Raw genomic sequence first — 18,895 nt, 5'->3', positions numbered from 1 at the left:
CGTATCATTGTGCAATTCAACAATCAGTTTTTAATGCAGGCCCGTACATACTGACCGAACAGCATTCTTACATGATTACGCGAGTAGGATATAATGCAAGTAGAGACAGGTCATCAAGGTGCATCATGCGTCTGCGCTGTTCCCTTGTTTGGAGAATGAAATGTGTCACTTCATTCAATTACAATGAAGTGAGTCGACAACGTTGTAAATCTGCTGACGGTGGACATGTTTCGCAATGGTTCTGTCACGATCGTCAGCTTTTGTGGATTGAATGCCCAACTTTGCATTGTGTGTATGAGTCTATCAAGTGCTATTAGCCTGGAACCACTCACCTGTGGGTCCGTGCAAGGCTCCAGGGCAGTGCAAATGGTACATTTTAAATTGACAGTGTGTTTGAAATCAACAAATAGTGGGTAGTTACTAGGGATGTCACCATAACCGATACTTCGGTACCAAGTCGATGCCAAAATTCTGAAAATGTGACTGTAGTTGTTTTTCAGAGGCAGATCTCAAAGATTAGCACTTTATCACACATCAGAGGTCCTCTCGGTTCCAAGTGCCCAACAGTAGGGTTGTTTGGCATTGCCATGGGTGATTGCCAAGTGACAATATGTGCACATTAAGTTCTGATCACATGGTGTGTAAAGAAATTGTTTTTTGAGCAAGACCGACAAGAAATTAAAAAAAGAAAGCATGAACATCTAATCCATCTGCAGTGCAGAGATGGATCCCAGGGAGTTGTAGCTGTGAATGAAGAAAGTCTCAGGAGGGCCCATCTGTTACTGAGACACAGCATCTTCCTCACAAATCACAACTCAGTCAAAGTTTAATAAATAAAAGGTCAGAGAGAATACCAACTCTCACATGGAATCTGTTTTTGATGTACTTTTGAAAATCAGAAGCAGAAGCATGTCTACATGAAAGAACTCTTGGAATGCATTGAACTTTACAGATTGATGGTGCTTTATATCACCCTTGCAGGTGATTTGAGTTGTAGAATTCAGGCCATAATGCTAAAGCCACTGAGACATTCCCACTTCCCAGAATACCCATGATTCACCGGGACTCTACTCTTTCAAGGAAGTATCCTGGTTAATAGTTTGTGGACAGATTTGGTGGAGATGTCAGAAAGAAAATGAAACTAAAACTGAAAAGGATTTCTGATTATTGGATTACAGTATCAGTGGTAGAAATAAAATAAATTAAAAACACTCCACTGACTTATCCAAAGATTTTAACAAACAAGTAGTGGTTTAGCAAAAGGTCCACTTGGGCCTCCGTGAAAGACGTTTTTCGTCAACTCTCTACCAATTGGCCACAATAACCTGCTGACACGTAGCTTTGTTTAGGTAGTTGATAATGCATGCAACATTTTAAACAGACATCTCTTACTTGTTTAACCTTACTTCCTGTCTTTATGCTATGCTAAACTAATAGCCTGCTGACTCCAACTCCAGACTTAGCGTACAGACATGGGAATGGAAGACTCAATGATCTCATAACTTTGTACATAAATTGGGATTGTTGGACCAATTGACCCTTTGCTAAGTCCCGCCCCTCTAATGCTGACTGGCCAATCATAGAGTAGCATCGTCCAGCTCCGACCAGGGTCCGACACCTATCCAGCCGTGCTCCATAGACTCTCATGTAGTCATTTCAAATATTCTATCATTTCAGGCTGTTTTTGTGGGACTTTTTTTTTGGAGAAAATAAAAACGAGGGAATATATTAGTCACAATAAGTTCATATCCCAGTTCATCCAAGTTCACTCACCTCGAGCTTGCTCCGCATAGTTACCAGTTTTTTATTTGCCTTTTTTTGTGCAAATTACAGGAGAAATGATTAATGGAAACAGTGTTTGAAAGATGGCCTTCCTCTTTTGCTACAGGAACACATGATGCTTCATGGGATTTAGATCGCTAACAGGACACTACATCGTCTACTTGCTCACAGTGTTATCTTTGGTTTTGCGTGGGGTATTTCAAGGTTTCCATTATCTGTTCACAGATTTGCACACATTGGAATGTGTTTGTGTGACAGGAAAGTTATGTGTTGTATGTGTTTTCGTTGTCAGCTGATTATTAACAAGATATTCTAACACGGAGGGCTATGGGGATTTTGATATAAAATATAAAAGTGGGTCTAAATACTGAAAGAACCAATACATACTTGCAGTATAATGCGAGGTACACTGTCTATACACAGTTCTGTAATTCTCTTCTCCAAACAACATGCACTTATTCCTGCTAACTGGCGTATTATCTCACTGATCTCATCTGAATGCTTCTCATTATGTTTCTGCACTGAAAGGCTTTCATCCCATTTCGTCAGCCTTTTCAAAGCTCCCCACCTTAACATAATGTTCAGGCCAAACGCTTTCGATTTTAGGGTCATCAGTGTGTTTTGGAGCCCATTTTCCACATCGTGTAATTTCTCCTGCTAATGGACGCCCGAGAGTCCTAATTATTCATCTCAGTCACTTCAGAACTGCCACCAAGCATCTCCTGAAATGTGTCTTAGTGCATTTTTGCATTTTATAGCTCCTTGTTTTTTTCCCCCCCTCCAAGTTTTAATGAGTGTTGTTTTGCATTATGCAGTATCTCCAGGCTTCAATTTGGCATCTGGGAAAGTTGGCTTGACTCCAAGACTGTGGTCACCCAGTGCTTATTACTCATTAAGCCTCGTCGGAGGGCCGAGAGGGTGCGGGCTGGGTGGGAGCTGCAGTGCTTGGAGAGTGGATGTTGTTTTTGTCGATGCTCTAGTTACGGAAGTGAAGAGTTGAGAAAAGTGAAAGAGTTTGAAAGTCTTCATGTATGCACATCTACTGTTTGTTTGGCTTCAGGCTTTCTTCGCCTGTATACAATAGGGCTGGAGGATTATGGAAATCATCATAAGGATCATTTTCCTAGACGGTTAATTCAACTTTAAAACTAAGACTTTCTGCCTCATATCAAAGCAAATAGATTCAATAAAATGTCACATTAAGCTTTTGGACAAAAGGCAGTTACTGTGCATTCAACAGCACGAATGGCTACTTTCTTGAGCACACTAATGCAACGCTACAGTACGTGACCGTCTGTCTGAACATCTCTTCTCCTCTGCGTGTTTGGTTGACATCACGTCTCTGTCTTTGGGTTAGTCTGCCTGTGAAATGACAGCTCTGAGGTGAGTCTTTGGGAGGCGCTCAACAGGTTGCTAACCCAGCCCTGCACACCTGTATGTGTGTGTAAGACCTGTGTTGTGCCTAACCTCAAATCACCTGTGGTATTACCTGTATGCAGTGAAACCATGCCATGAATCAGTCTCGTGTACACAATGTGCGTGGGACGAAGTGATGTTGTGATGCTACTGGAACACGTCTTGTTTTATTTAGAAACTGCACCTTATCGGTTCTGTAATAAATCTGCCACATCTGTTGTGTGTGGAGCCACAGTTTACCTTCCATATCTCGAAGACGCCGTTGAAAATGAAAATCCTGCGACGGGGAATTCAGCGTTACTTTCATGGTAATTCTACACCGTTTCTTTACGGGTGCTTCTCAAGCAACACGCAGGCTGCCGAAACTGGTTCTCTTCTGAACAGATCATGATAATGTGGAGAGAGAGAGGTGTGATCTTAAACTGGTGTTCGTTAAATACCGAGGAACTGGTTCGGCTCTGCTTCAATTAACAGGGGAGGAGCCAAGACGAGGAGCAAATACAGGAGAGGTGCCATGTTGCTTATTCACCGCATCATTATGTACGGACAAACTGGTTCTACTGTTTTATACAGAGAGAGAGGGGGGGGGGGGTGCCACACTGCACAATCCACCCTGGATTATGGGTTATATATATTAAGGGTTTCCCACAGCAAAGATTACAAATGTAATATTGTAGAACACTAATCATTGAAAAAAAAAAAAAGTTTGCAGAACTTGAGCAACCCGACATATTTATATCAGGGGTGGGAATCGCTAGAGATCTCGCGATACGATATTATCGCGATACTTTCACGATACTGCGATATTCTGAGTATTGTGATAACATATATTGCGATTTATTACTTTTTTCAACTTCAAATTATGTCCCCAAAGGGAAACTGTGTCAGATAAAACATGTTGTATGTTTTATCTTTCTCTGATGTCTCCATCTTTGTTTCCTTCCTACCAATCACACACGCAGACCCGGAACCTCTGCTGACCTCACCAGAAAACAACTCAGCACCATCTAGTGGACTGAAAAAGCAATTGATTTGATTTTTTATTTTTTTAAATAGTTTATATAATAAAATATCGATACTTGGCGTCCGTGTATCGATATAATATCGCCACGCAAAATATCGCGATACTATGCTGCATCGATTTTTCCCCCCACCCCTAATTTGTATATGCTCTGTGACATTTGTGTAAATTGCCATGATCTGTGTGAGTGTTCAGTGAAGACAGGGCTGTCAGGTTGAAACATTCCTGGTCAGTTAATGAGCCTGCAGGGCGTCTCCTGCTGTTCACTCCCAACCTGCAGCTGCTGCAACCTAAAGGGATCAAAGTGCACCAGCACACAAGGTGACATGCCACAGCTGTGAGTCATGATCAAGGCATGCTGGGGAGGAGAGTTCCCTGATGTACTTCACCCCCCCACACACACACACACCTGTTTGCTGAGTATTGTCTGACTGCCATGCTAACCACAGATAAGATGGCCAGATAAGAAGATGGACAGTTGATCAAATGGACAGATGATAAGAACGATCCAAAGAATTCAGATCATCCATAGTTTGGGTTTCACCTTTGCGGATTTATCAGCTTTAAAATATTTATTCAAATATTTTTGAATATATATTCTTTCCCATTTCGCTTTTTCTTCCTGGGAATTCACTGCCCCAGCATATACAATTTGTAAAATAGTATACATGTGTGTGTGTGTGTGTGTGTGTGTATGTATATGTATATATATATATATATATATATATATATATATATATATATATATATATAAACATATATATATATATATATATAAACATATATATATATATATATATAAACATAGTAGAGATTAATAACCATCAAAAAACAATGATACAAATGATTCAAAAATACCTTCACACTACGGATAAACGGTGTGAAGACAGGCTCAGTACATGACAACAGGTGATTCAGTAATTCATAACTTCCTGAAGCAACCTCATCTGACAGCACATGGTTATTTGTTCAAACAGGGAGAGTCCGCAGTGTCTCATCTGAAAAGAATGGGACGCTCCTCTGAGAGGAAAAGTAACTCTGCCATCAGTGTCATTGTACTTTTACTGAAGTAGATGTTCGATTACATACTGAAGGAGTTCACTGGAAGGCTATTCCCTCACAAAGTGTACAACTGTAGTGCTTTAGCTTAAAGCTGCACTGATCAATGTTTCCAGATGAAACAGTTGGTCAATTAATTGTTGCTTTCACGCCTAACCCGTTTGGTATTTAAGTACATAAGTATTTTCCCGATTTGATATGGAAATAGCAGGTAAAACTGCTGTATTTGCATCAGGCTCCGCGTACATCGTCAGCTCATTAACTCCATCAACAAGTGTGACAGCACTTGCCTCTACATCTGGTTGATCTGCTTCTTTGTGAAAGGACCGTTCTGTTATTGCTTCTATTGTGTCTGTTTTTTTACCATGTATAGTACCTGTTTTAAAGCACGATTCAAATATATATATCATTATTAATATTAATAAAGGGGTCAGTCATTATAACAAACCCACAAAGAATCCTCACAGAATCTGCAGCTCTACAGAACATTTTATCCTCTTTTCGCTTCAGTGTTGTGGTTTGTCAGCACATTTACAAGCAGGGAGCTTTTCTTCGACGGGCTCTGACTGAAAACGACCTGCTTATTATCAAATGCATTATAAAGTTAGCAACTAGCTGGTGTAGAAAATGGAACAATGAAGCAGCTGAAGATGGATACCTAAACGAAGCTAAACGCAGAGTGAATGTCATGAAATGAGCTGTAAATATTCATGCTCCCCAGAGGAATAACCCGAATACGTTTGGTGAGCTGACCTTAATTGTAGCTCCAACATGTTGACGAAGTCTACATTTTTATACAAGAAATATCACAATGTAATGTGCGGCTCGTCTTGACATTGTCTGATGTCATTCCTGCTCTGCAGAGGATGAACCTTTTTTATTTTTATTTTAATGACACGCTCAGGACAAAGTACATTTTTGTTGGTTCAGGCCAACTGCTTTTTCATATTTTGGAGTGTGATGACCACTGCACCATCTGGCAGGGTTTCAGACTTATAATTGTGTTACATAAAATTATTTGTGTGTGTGTGTGTGTGTGTGTGTGTGTGTGTGTGTGTGTTTGTGAGATATAAAGAGACAGCCGAAACGAGGCTTGAAAAGATCAAAGTCAACAAATGGGGAGAGGGAGAGCTGCAGACATGCAGGGAGGCTCCTCCCTCCTCATACCTGCCTGCTTATCAAGGTGTGTCTGACTTGGCGACCTGCCAGTCACCAGGCCCCACCCAGACACTCCCTGGGGTGGGAATTAGGACTCCTGCGCATTGGGTGGGGGTGGGTGGGTGCTGAGGACTTGAACTCTGTTATCCAACAATGCAACCTCGGGTTTATTATTCCTTAGCGCCGACTTGACTGGACTCGATGTCTGAGTTCCTAAACTGTTACTTTGTTTATATTGAGTTGCGTATCCAGCATTGAGACCTTAAATAGCCAAAGATCTGCTTTTTTGTTTGTTTTTGGCCTAAATGTGGAAAGTTACGACTGTAGTCTGGAATTGAGACGCATTCTTTGTCCACATATTTAGTTCATCTTGTTTTCTTTAGTTTGGTGTTCACTTGGATGAGTTTGGTCCAGTTTAGCGGAACTTTTTTTCAATTTATTGTAGAAGTCTGGGACTTGTTCGTTCATTCATAGCTTGTCTTTTTTTGTCACACACACACACACACACACACACACACACACACACACACACACACACACACACACACACACACACACACACACACACACAAATAAATAAGAGGTTGAGTAAACTGATAAATCAGGCACAGAAACCCTGAAAAACTCTGGCCGGATATTAACCAGCAAACTCACATTTTCTCTCTCTCTCGCTCTGCTTGTCCATTCTGGTCAGTGGAGAGGTTGTAGTCAGGGTCATCTCCATGTACACAGTAGTGCAGCCCCCCCACTAACACTCACACACACACACTCACACACACACGCACACACACACACAGCAACCCTCCTGTGGTCTGAGCTCAGTCAGGAAATGACTTTTGAGTCCGTCTGTCATCATGAACACCTCTCTCTCTCCAGGTCCGGCAGTGAGTATTTTAGAAACATTTTCCAGCTCAGAAGCTATTAAATGGCATCAAAACAGTGAGATGTTATTTTGAAAGTTCAAACAATTAGCCGAGTCTATTTACAGCGTTAAATACTCAGAGTTAACCTGTGGCACACATGTTTCACACAGCCACAGCCAGATGGATTTAGAAATCTGCAGCTCCACTTTAAAACATAGAAAACCTTAGTTTCATCCATAAAGTGATGCAATGCTCTCTTATTGAGGTTTGTTTCCTCATTTGTGTTGCTTGTAATCTCCGCTGTCTGAACTCCTCTCCGTCCTGCTGTTACAGACTTGTCTCGAGTCCCTCGGGCCACGTTTACTTAAAGGAAGTTTTTATTTTTTACAGTGGTAACCAACACTTTACTCTTCACGAAGTGATTCAGACGGCAGCATTGTATGAGGACAGGCATGTTTTATTTTCTAAACCTTGAACATTGTCTGGTTACTCTGACAGTTCAGCCCTGTCTCATTGAAGTTACGTCTGAATACTTCTGATTCATATCCTTAATTACGTTTTGCTGAGAAACAAATAAGCAGCATAGAAATTTAAAGAAGGCATTCACCAGCCACTGTTTTACTTCATAACGAGTTGTTGTTTTCAAAGAAAGGACTTTGTTGGGTTTTTTCTCTTTGTCTTACCTCCATCGTCCTTTTAACAGCTAGGATTCCCACTCTCTGCTCCCTCAAACCCCTGTCAGTGCATGTAATCTTTCTCAGGGGGATTAAAACACAATGGACTTGTTTTGATTGCATTTAATCAGACAACACAGGCTCACTGTGTCATGAAAACCCAGCCCACTCATGTTGTGAATAGATCCACTCATACGGCGAGTGAGGGAATTAATTGCCTGCTGTCCATCTGTAGTTTTTATAAGTATGTATGAAGATTGATTTCCTCCTTTTTTAAGATAAAACCATACATGGGAGCCACCCGGGTGAGCCGCTTCAGCGCCGCCTCACAATGGCTCTCTGTGGTGGGTCTCCAACAGTGGTGGGTGGGAAGCTACCAGCTCAGGCTGTTCAGTAGGCAGACTCGTGATGTGGTTACCAGCGCCTCAGACGAATGTTGAACATTTCTGATGTTATACTATAGAGCACTTTGACATGTTACTGCTGAAACCAACTTCAAAATATTGAAAGTGTTCTCCACTTTGCTTATGTGGTTTTACTTTTCTGACTTTCTTTGTTGGAACAAAGTCAGCGCGGCCATTAGAGATATCAGCTTCTGTGGTTCTACCCGGCTTTGCTGCCGCTCATTCTGCATCAGTTTTTAAGCATGACTTCCACAGAGCAAAGTAATCCATCACAGTCAAAGCCGGCAGAGGGTTGTGTTTCTGACAGCTGGAAATGGAATTCTCTTCCAAGACACAATCGCTCGACAAACGGCACCCCCGCTAGCTGGGACTGAGGGGAAACCTCAGTCCCAGTCAGTTCTCTCTACTGACCAGCAGGGGGCGACTCCTCCGGTTGCAAAAATAGGTCAGATTGTATCGAAGTCTATGAGAAAAAGACTCCACTTCTCTCTTGATTTATTACCTCAGTAAACATTGTAAACATGAGTTTATGGTCTCAATCTCTAGTTTCAAGTCTTCCTCATTACAGCATGATGTTCATTGAGTAAACTATGGTCCATTTAGAGTCAAACAGACCATAAAGCAGGGGATGCTTTAGGGCGGGGCTACTGTGATTGACAGGTCTGTTCATCAAAGAACCCTTTCACAGTGTGTTTTCAGTTCATAAAAGGTAATTGTAACATTGTTAAATGTCTTGGTCAGCGTTTGGTTGTACATAGCTTCACCCTATTGTGTCACTTCTGGTTGCACAAAAAACAAGATGGCAACGGCCAAAATGCTTAATAACTCGAGGCTTCTGAAGCGTAGTCCATAAACCGATGGGTGACGTCATGCTGACGATGTCCACTTCACTTTAGATACAGTAGTTCATTTCAAGCTAGGTGTCGCTGTGAAGAGACAGGCAGGATATCTTTTTATGTCTTTTTGTTAGAATGTTGCAGCCCTCATTCTTATACAAATGTCTTACTAATTAAATGTATTCAATTCATTCATTTGGCAAAACAATAGAGGCACATATTCCCAACAAACACATCATCTCTTCACAGTGTAAAAAACGACGTCCAATCAGATTGCTCTGTCTGTCTGCCTCTGACTGAACTGACTAACTTCACTCCACTGATGTGCGCACTGGAGCATAACTATACTCTGGATGACATTCTTTCCTGTTTCTCTCCAAATCAAACCAGTAAAAGAAGTTTGTTGAAGAACCACAGGAGGATCTTTTGACGATTGAGTTTTGCTTTAGTTTGTGCTGAAGACGGCCTCGACACACTGGGGATGTTTGGTTGCTGCCAGAGCTGCCGGTTGTGAAACATGAGGCAGATTTACTGTATAAGGGTTACTGTGATGAGAGTTGATGGAATACTCATTCTTGTCTCTCGCTCTCTTTAAAGTCGTCAGAGTTCCAAAGAAACAGAGAAGACTGTCCTGCTTCTCTAGACAAACTACGGCAGCTGATAGAAGACAAAGTTCACGTCCTCCAATCTCACTTCACCGAGGAGCAACAGGTAAATGACAACACGTCATCTCAAACTGAAGCCTTTATGAAGCCGCATTACTTTCTGCTTTAATGTTACAAACCAGTAAAGGTCAATAGATGGCAAATCGTTTCCGTAGAATGAAATGAATTATTATAATTATCATGATCATCATTATAATGAATATTATTGTTGTGCTTAAATCATTTCAAATATGTATCTCTGCAAAGGAATTGATGAAATAGAACTTGAACAAAGGGAGTTGCAAATAACAAATGATTGTATAAAGCAGAAATACAGAAAAAAGACAATCCAGACATTACCTTTACAGTACACAGCAGATACTAATGCACAGTATAACACATGCGTAAAGGGCCGTTGAGACATGATGAACATCTGTAGACCACTAAGACCATCTGAAAGTGTCCTTTAAAAACATCTGACCGCTGCTGGAATAATGTACAGAGAGGTCCACCTGTGTTAGAGATGCTATAGACTACATGTAGTAAGCGGTGCATCACACTGCGGGGACCAGATATAATAGAATACTATGCAAGTGGATAATGGCGGCAACATTTTCCAGGTGGACACATTTGGAAACACTTTACTTCACACTTGAATGAGTTCAATCCTTCCAAATGTCACTGAAGGTGGACAGAATCAGCTCCAGAGCAGCTTCACTGGAGTCTGACACACGCCGCCTCCAGTAGAAAGAGTTCGATGATTATCACCAGCGCAGCAGAGCCATCAAGTGTCATTCTGTCTTTGCTGACGATGAAACGCGTCGGAATGTTTTTAAAACACAAATCTTGGCTCGAGGGCACGGGGATAATTGCTCAAAACTGCCTTAACTGCTTTCCCTCCGTACGCTTTTTAAAAGGGATTTGTTTTTATCGGCAGCTTCCTCTCGGTCCTTCTCTCCGTTCCTCTGCGGCGGCCCGTGTCCCTCTCGTTCCCCCGTTGTTGATCTCTCTCGAGGCGATGTTCAGAAAGACGGCTCCAAAGTCTTCCCCTCCTTTATTGAATGCTTGCCATTTTTTCAGAGGGCTTAGGAATAAATGCAAAACTTTTGAAAATCCCCCAAAAAATTCTAATTAGACCGATCGCCGACTCTAAATGGTCAAACTGGAAGAAATATCTGTAATCCTTCCGATTCAGCACTGAGTTAGAGTCCAATAATGATCCAGACGACACAAATTAGTCATATTAATAATTAATATCGACCAACATTATTGCAGATATGTTATATCGCGGCGTATACGTCAGCAGATAAATGACACAAGTACAGAAATGCCAAAGACAGTGTCACCGTTCCATAGTTGGTGAAGCCCTCAAAACTCAAAATCTCTCCAAACCTTTTCATTTGGCGTCGCTGTGCACCCATCACAGGGTGCACCCATCACAGGGTGCCCTGGCTGTTGTTGTGGTTGTATCCACGGCGCTGAGAGTACATAGAGATGTTTTTTATGTTCATTCGTTCTTTTTACCAAATAGGCTACATCAATATCAACCTGCACCGTTCAACCACCCATTTATTTGTCGCAGTTTAACCACCAGAGCGTAGCTGCAAGTTCATTTTTTTACACTACAAAATGTCCTGCCGAGTACATTCTCATGTTGCCATCACCACAATGCACCATGGCCTGTGAGTGGTCATCAATACTGGATCTCTGCATTGGAAACAGCGTGCATGGATCTCTGGAACGTATAAAATGTTCTCCTTAAACCTCCGGGTTGTTTTTGTCTCGTTCACCGCTGTGATTCTCAAAGCGAATCATTTTAAAGCCTGAAAACAACAAGCTGCAATGTGGACAGCGAGGACTACATCAGATGTGGCTGCTGTGTGGACATGAAGTCAGCTCGTCTCAGACTGAGTCACATGGAGACAGACAGGCAGACAGACAGAGGAGGAGGGTGACCACTGTGGTCTGCCAGAATGACTCAGTCGGTCTGTTGTCTTTCTGCATCTCACACTCGCAGCCTGATAAGACGTAACCTCCTCCAACTGTGTCCTCACTCGTCATGTCCTCCGGTGTCTCTCTTGCTTTTTTCCCCCTTATCCGCCTTGTCTCCTTTTCACCTCCTCTTGTCTATCTGTTGATCTACTGTCTGTCCGTCTCTCCTCCTTCAGCCGGTGATTCATCACTCTCTGCTGCTTTAACACGTTGCTATGTCTGACAAACGGAGCCGGCAGACGCCTGAGAGCTGAGGTGTCCTGTTGGTACATTCTCGTAATGAACACAGGACAGACCAACGCTCCGTGAGTGATGATGTGTTATTTAGACCAGAGAGCCGAAAAAAATACAATCATGCTTTTATCGTCAAAATCCCCTTTTTTCTGTCTAAAAGGACATGCTGATATGTTTTATGTATCTTAGCACGATAGCAGCAGATAAAGTCACTACAGACATCATGTAAACACACATTCATGGATTACTGACAATAATAATAATGTATATTTCATATGTCACATGTATGAAATATATAATAATATTATTATTAATCTATGACATTTATGTGTAAATTAAAATAAAAAGCATGCACAATGCACTTGAAGTGTGATTTTGAGACTTTCAACAGATGAAAAAGAGCCGGAAAACATTTCACATTTAGAATTAAATAAATTAAATAAGTGTTCAAATTAAAGGTCAAAGAAACATGTGGGACTCTGTGTAACAAACATAAAGTGCTATTAAAAACAGAAAGGCTTGACCGCCTCTCTAACGTCTCGTGCTTCACACTTTTGAAGCAGAACTGAAAAAAAGCTGCATCTCCTCCAGTTCTCTTTGTTTGAGTGGTTTTGAGGAACCAGAACGCCAGCAGTGGAGGATCTGAGGGCTCGTGGAGAACCACAGAGGGAACAGGGAGTCTGTGATGCGGGCCGGTCCTAAGCCGTTTAGAGCTGAGCAGACGAACAAAATTACTTTCAAAATCAATTCTGGAGGCTGGAGGTGGCCAGTGCAGCGTAGCTAAGACCGGAGTGATGTGGTCCCTCGTTTTGTGTTCTTGTTAGCAGTCTAGCAGCAGAGTTCTGGATACGTTACAGCCTCTCAATGGATTATTTAAGGAGGACCAGTAAAAGGGCATTGCAGTAGTCTATTGTACGTGAGACGAAGGCGTACATTCATTTCTCTGCACCTTGCTGCGTACAGAAAGGCCGTCAGTTCGCAATCTGTCTTGAAACTCAGAGAATTAATTGTTGATGAAACGTTTGCTTTTCCGAACGACTGCAACTTCCAATATGGCTGCCAGAGGGCGCGTTGCCAAGCTTTCTATAACTTCTTCTGCTTCTACTTCAGGGTTGGGTGTGCGAGGAGAACACAGGTACAGGAGGACTGTGGAGGTTTGCCGGTGTGAGCGAGGAGCTGACCTTTAACCTCCAGCAGCTGCAGAGACAGACGGAGCAGGAGCTCAGCAGCATACACGCACAGTGAGTCAGTGACGTGTGAGGGACAGGGAGGCTGCTGTAGGCTACATATGAGGGGAACACGGAGCCGCTATTTCTTTGCATTGGTCTGTTGTTTCTAATGTTGCTTCTATAAGCAGGGCATACAGTGCTGTACAGGGTACTGACTGTAATATAAATAGATACAAACACACACCACGGATAGAAATTCAGAAAAGAACAAATGTCCTTCTCTTTCATTCTTCTCCAATCCTGCTTCTTTACGTTGAACAACAGTCTAAATATTCCCAAATATGACGTGAATGTTGTATTTTGTCAAAATCCTTTACTTCTTCTTTCTGAAAGTGGACCCTGGTCTTCATATAAATCGGGACCGTGTCGTGTTTGAGCATGTAGGAGTTGAGCCTCCGTGCTGGTTTGTGGGGTTTTGTCACAGAGCTGAAACGCGGATGTGGGAGTTTCACTGTATCTCATAACGGCAGCAGGTTCTGCTCCGCCGGAGAGGACCACGGGCTCGTGTGTGTGTGTGTGTGTGTGTACGCTCCAGGAAAACCTCTCTTTGTGAGCCTTTGAGCTTAGACTGATTTGTTACTCTGTGTGAATATGTACTCTTCCCAAAAGTCAAGAATGAATGACTTTTTATTTTATTCTTATATTTCCTTGCTTAGTTGCATGAAGATCTGATCCCAGTGATCATGTGACCCTCTCTGAGTGGAACTGTTATACAGCGTTCTTTTTATCTGAAGTAATGCCAGACTGTAACTACTCATCACTTCTGTCTGTCAACGTCCCTTCGGCCATTTGGAAACTTAATTTAAACTGTTTACAATGTTCATTACAAGTCCTAAATCTCATAATAACAGACAAACTATCATGTGTAACTCCTACTCTAGTATTGATGTAGATGTAAAAAAATATATATATATATACTATGCTATGCTATAATATACAGCTGCACGGAAAGTACTTTGGGGGTCCGGTGCACCTCAGCAGAGGCAAACTGGCACCTCTGCAGACACCAGTCCACATCGTGCTCATCAAATAACCAACGCCTGGTCAGTGGCCCTACGCTTCAAACTATGGCGCCAGTTTCCCCTCCAGCGTCTAGTTTCCGCTCGTTTAAACTTCTCATGCAGGTCTACTTAGGTTGACTTGCACAACCAAAGTACTTGGTTAGACGAATGAAAATCTGGTTTTACATTGGAGTTAGTTGAAAGCCCGGTGCGTCTCACACAGACGATAAAGGGTGCCTCCGTGCATCGCTATTTTAAAAGTTTGACGTGAGAACGCATTGGGACATCGGGCTTGCTGGTAAACGGTAAAAGGTTTGCACAGATCTGAAGCCCCGGTTGAAACTTGTTTCATAAAGCGGGTAGAAAGTGAAAGTTCCTGGGAAAATTCCTGGTTTCCGTTCTGCGTGACTCGTTGACGGTAAGCGTTCAGATGGATGTGTAGGTGGCTGCTGCCTCGCCCTGTGCGCGCCTCCTCTCTGTACTCCTGCCGTGACAGGCAGTCTGGCACAGCAACACTTCTACTGGTTCTCGGTTCTGTAAGACGAGCCAAGCTAAAACACATCTCGGGATTCAAGGTGTGCCAGCAGACACGCACACCCAGCTGCACACACATACACACACACAAAAGCGCTAATTATTCTGACAAATTTCCAAGGAATCATCTTCTATTTCTCAGCAGCGTTGGTTCTCATCGCCAAGTGGTCTGCCCCTCTCATAGCTCGGACCAAAGGCTTAATGAGAGGCGCTGACTGGTTCCTTAATATACTCTATCACATGCCTCCATCGTGTTGCCCTGCCCAACATGACGTCCACTTGGCTTACTGGAAGAAGACGTCACCTTGCTTTCATTTTGCTGGGGGTTTTCTTTGGCTTTAAGTGAGGTAATGTCAGCGCCAAGACAGGGTTGGGCTTTGTGAGGGGAAAAGAAGAAAGGGAGACGAAATCAAGCAGCTTTCACGCCGAGAGCTTCTGGAACAGTTCCTCAAAACTCTGCTTTAGCTCAGTTCCTTTGTCAAGGTGATAGCGATGCCTTTTTAAAGTCTTCTAACACAGAATAGTGAAAAGTAAGAACATAATCCCAACAAAGTTGTACCCCTTCATGGCTCTGCGGTGGAGCTAAAGCAGACGGTAACGGCCTTTCGGACCAAACTTTTCTCACAGTGTAGGACGAAGAGCATTACGTAAAGTACTGCCATCCTTACAAAGCAGCAAACATGCATTACAATCTTTTTTTATCCTCTTTATTTGATAGTTATAATCCATTACGGTGATTGCTTACCAAGAAATCAAACAAAATGGCAATAATTATGTGCGTCGCCAACCCTGAACCACTTTAGTGAAAAAGAAGAATTTCAACTTCCTCATGAATCTGTTTAATGAGTAGACTTTGTGTTTAGTTATTGGAAGCAGTCAGAGCAGGAGGCTGGCCCAGCATGCAGTGTTGTTGAAGTGCCTTTGAACTTTGACCTCCCAGCCTGTGAAGTGGGGGGAACACCGATGTATGAAACCTCCAAGTAATTGAGCGTACATGTATGAGGAATTGTCTGTTTATTTCTAAAAAAGTTATTTGATTTGACATGAACAGAAGACAAAAAGCCAGGTGGCGCGCTGGCTGTGGCGCTCCGTTGTATTGTAGAGGCCGACATCTGAAAGACCTGAAACCTGAAGATGGACACAGTGAGGTCTCTTTGAACTGACCCTCAGATGCAACACAGCCGTAGCAGAATAATACATAACTAATAGGGGTGTAACGATACGCATATTCGTATTGAACCGTTCGGTACGAGGCTCACGGTTCGGTACGTATGATGAACCGAATACGTTTGAATAAAAAAAATTAAAAATTAAAAAAACAAATTCTTTTTTTTTTAAACCTTTATTTAACCAGGTAGTCCAATTGAGATTAAAAATCTCTTTTGCAAGATGTAAGTAACAATACAAGATGTAAGTAACAATACTACATAACATTAAGGAGCAGTTTTTGTTTTTGATGCTTATGTGTTGCTAAGAAGACACCCCAGAAGATGGGTCACTCAGGTATAGTTCCATCATTGTTCAAAGTCAAAGAATAACTTCATGATGTTAGTTGTAATGAATAAATATATTTTAAAATCAAGTACATTTCTCTGGCATTTATAGTTTTCTACTGAATCGAAACGTACCGAACCGTGGCTCCACTGTATCGTACCGAACCCAACCGTGGATTTTGTGAACCGTTACACCCCTAATAACTAAACTAAACTAACCCGGATTCTTTACACTTCGATTTTGCTCGTCATTGGCAAACTGTGCTGATATTAATGAACTGGGTTTACTGAAGTAAATCACCTGTTCTGTTTGAAAGCAAAGGCAGTAAGAACCCTGGAAGAGTCCGCAGCACGCGGCTGAGGAACAGATGAGGTCTGACGGTGTTGTTTTCACTGCTATTTTCCCATAAATGGACAAACAGTCTTTGCTGTGGTTACGCAAGGAGAGTTCATGTTGCCAAGACTGGCAGTTTGGAAAACACCCAGCTGATCTCTGCCAACTCTCTCCTCGTCTTCATCTTCATCTCTGAAGGATAATGTGGTCATCTCAGTACTTGTTTTTATTGTTTCTTTTTCACTTTCTTTTCCTCTGATCTGCTCACGTCGTTCTTTCCGATAGTTGTGTAATAGAACACAACTAAATGTCTTTTAACTTGTCTTCATCCCCTTCTATCTGTCTCTCCTCCGGTTCACCCTGTCAAAACACTTCTGCTTCATCTTTGCATTCTCCGTCCTCCCCTCAGCTGTTTATTGTCTTCCCCTCAAGTCTTTCTGACCGTTCTACTCCAGTTTGTACTCAATATCTTTCCGTCACTCCTCTTCTTCATTTCCACTCTTTTTATTATTTTGATTCGTAAGGCTGCAACTGATCTTCCTTAATTCAACATGTCGATTGATGAATCCTGGAGTCTGTAAAATGCCAGTACGACCAACAGTCCAAACGATATTTAGTTCAAGTAATGATGACAAATAAAACGGAGAAGAGATTGTAACGCCGGATTCCAACAGGCAGCAGCCTCTGGTTCTGAAAAAAGAGAAGCCAATGCTGAAGTGCCTTAAACGTGCACTCCTTCTCACCAGCAGGGGGCGACTCCTCAGATTGTATAGAAGTCTATGAGAAAATGACTCTACTTCTCACTTGATTTATTACCTCAGTAAACATTGTAAACATGAGTTTATGGTCTCAATCTCTAGTTTCAAGTCTTCTTCAATACAGCCTGATGTTCATTCAGTACATTATGGTCCATTTAGAGTCAAATCCAAGGAGGGTATGCTTTAGGGCGGGGCTACCTTGTGATTGACAGGTTATTACCACTGTGTTGTCCAGTCTGGAAGTTGTAGTGTTTTTTTGTTTTTTACTTTAACCCTTTCGTGGTTTCAGTTCATGGAAGTTAATTGTAACATTTTGGTCCAATTGGTAAAAAAACATAAAGTCTCACTCAGCTTTCGGTTGTACTTAGCTCCGCCCTTCATGTGCTACTGGTTGCAAAAAACACGAGACGGCGACGGCCGAAATCCAAGATGGCGTCGGCCAAAATCTGAACTCGAGGCTTCGGAACCGCAGTCCACAAACCAATATGTGACATCATGATGACTATGTCCACTTCTTATTTCGGCTACAGTCCATAACTTGAACTTGCAAACAGAAAAGTTTATTTATGATTGCAGAGACGCATGTAGAAAATATGAACACAAACACTTTGAAGCTTGTTCACTTACATGCACGTCTATGGCGTCACCGTTGTCTACGATGGAAACGATGTGCGGACTGCATTCTATCCATCCAAATGGATTCTGTTTGTGCTGTACAGGTGAACGCACATCAGTTCATACATCACGTGTGACCTCCACACAGTGGGGATTTGATATGTGACGAGCTGCAAGTGGTGAGATACATTAATGTAAAATAAAAAAAATAAACGCATAAATAACGCCCACACATTTTTCCACCTGCAATTATAGAGTGAAATGTGTTTGGCACATACATGCAAGCAATTATGGAGCCCTATTCACGCGTTTCTGTACGTAACCACCTAATCAGAATACACTGACAGCTGTGCGTGTGTGTGTGTTAACACACACACACACACACACACACACACACACATTGATATTCATTGGTAATTACTGTCTTTTCACACCGATGGATGATTTTACCCATCACCCGCAGCGTTTTAATGAAGTAATTTGATTGGTTCAGATCAATTTAGATTGACAGGTGACAAAATAGCTCACTCGCACAAAGCTTCAAAGTCTTGAAATCTCCTTGAGGTTCCTCTCAGGACTCTGACTGCTGCTGAACACTGAACTGACACACAGCAGAGAGAGTTCTGAGCTGAAGACGTGTTCATCTGCAGTGACAAACATAAATCCAGTTGAACAGGACTGAGTATTGAACTCTAATACTTCTTACCGCCGGCATGGAATGTGCGATCACATATTTACGCTTGTTTGCTGTTTTCTTCAGTGAGATATTTCCTAAAATCGGAAAAAAAAGTTGCGAAAGATAACCAGCCCCAAAAGTTCCGACTTCAGAAACGTCACCAGTCGTTAAT

At 42.1% G+C, this 18,895-nt stretch overlaps 1 protein-coding gene across 1 annotated transcript in view; it reads left to right on the top strand.

Moving 5' to 3' along the window:
• LOC306792360 (uncharacterized protein) overlaps positions 1-18,895 on the top strand; it is a gene marked incomplete at both ends in the record, with an annotated part of 41,347 nt that overhangs the window by 7,978 nt on the left and 14,474 nt on the right. Inside the window, 2 exons of the mRNA XM_079289431.1 lie at positions 9,811-9,924; positions 13,194-13,324. Of these exons, the coding sequence (XP_079145557.1) occupies positions 9,811-9,924; positions 13,194-13,324 (245 nt within the window). The remainder of the gene's footprint in view (positions 1-9,810; positions 9,925-13,193; positions 13,325-18,895) is intronic.

This window comes from Melanostigma gelatinosum (assembly GCF_949748355.1).
Source record: "Melanostigma gelatinosum genome assembly, chromosome: 18".
NCBI classification, from domain to species: Eukaryota; Metazoa; Chordata; class Actinopteri; order Perciformes; family Zoarcidae; genus Melanostigma; species Melanostigma gelatinosum.
This window is presented reverse-complemented; position numbering and strand designations above follow the sequence as displayed.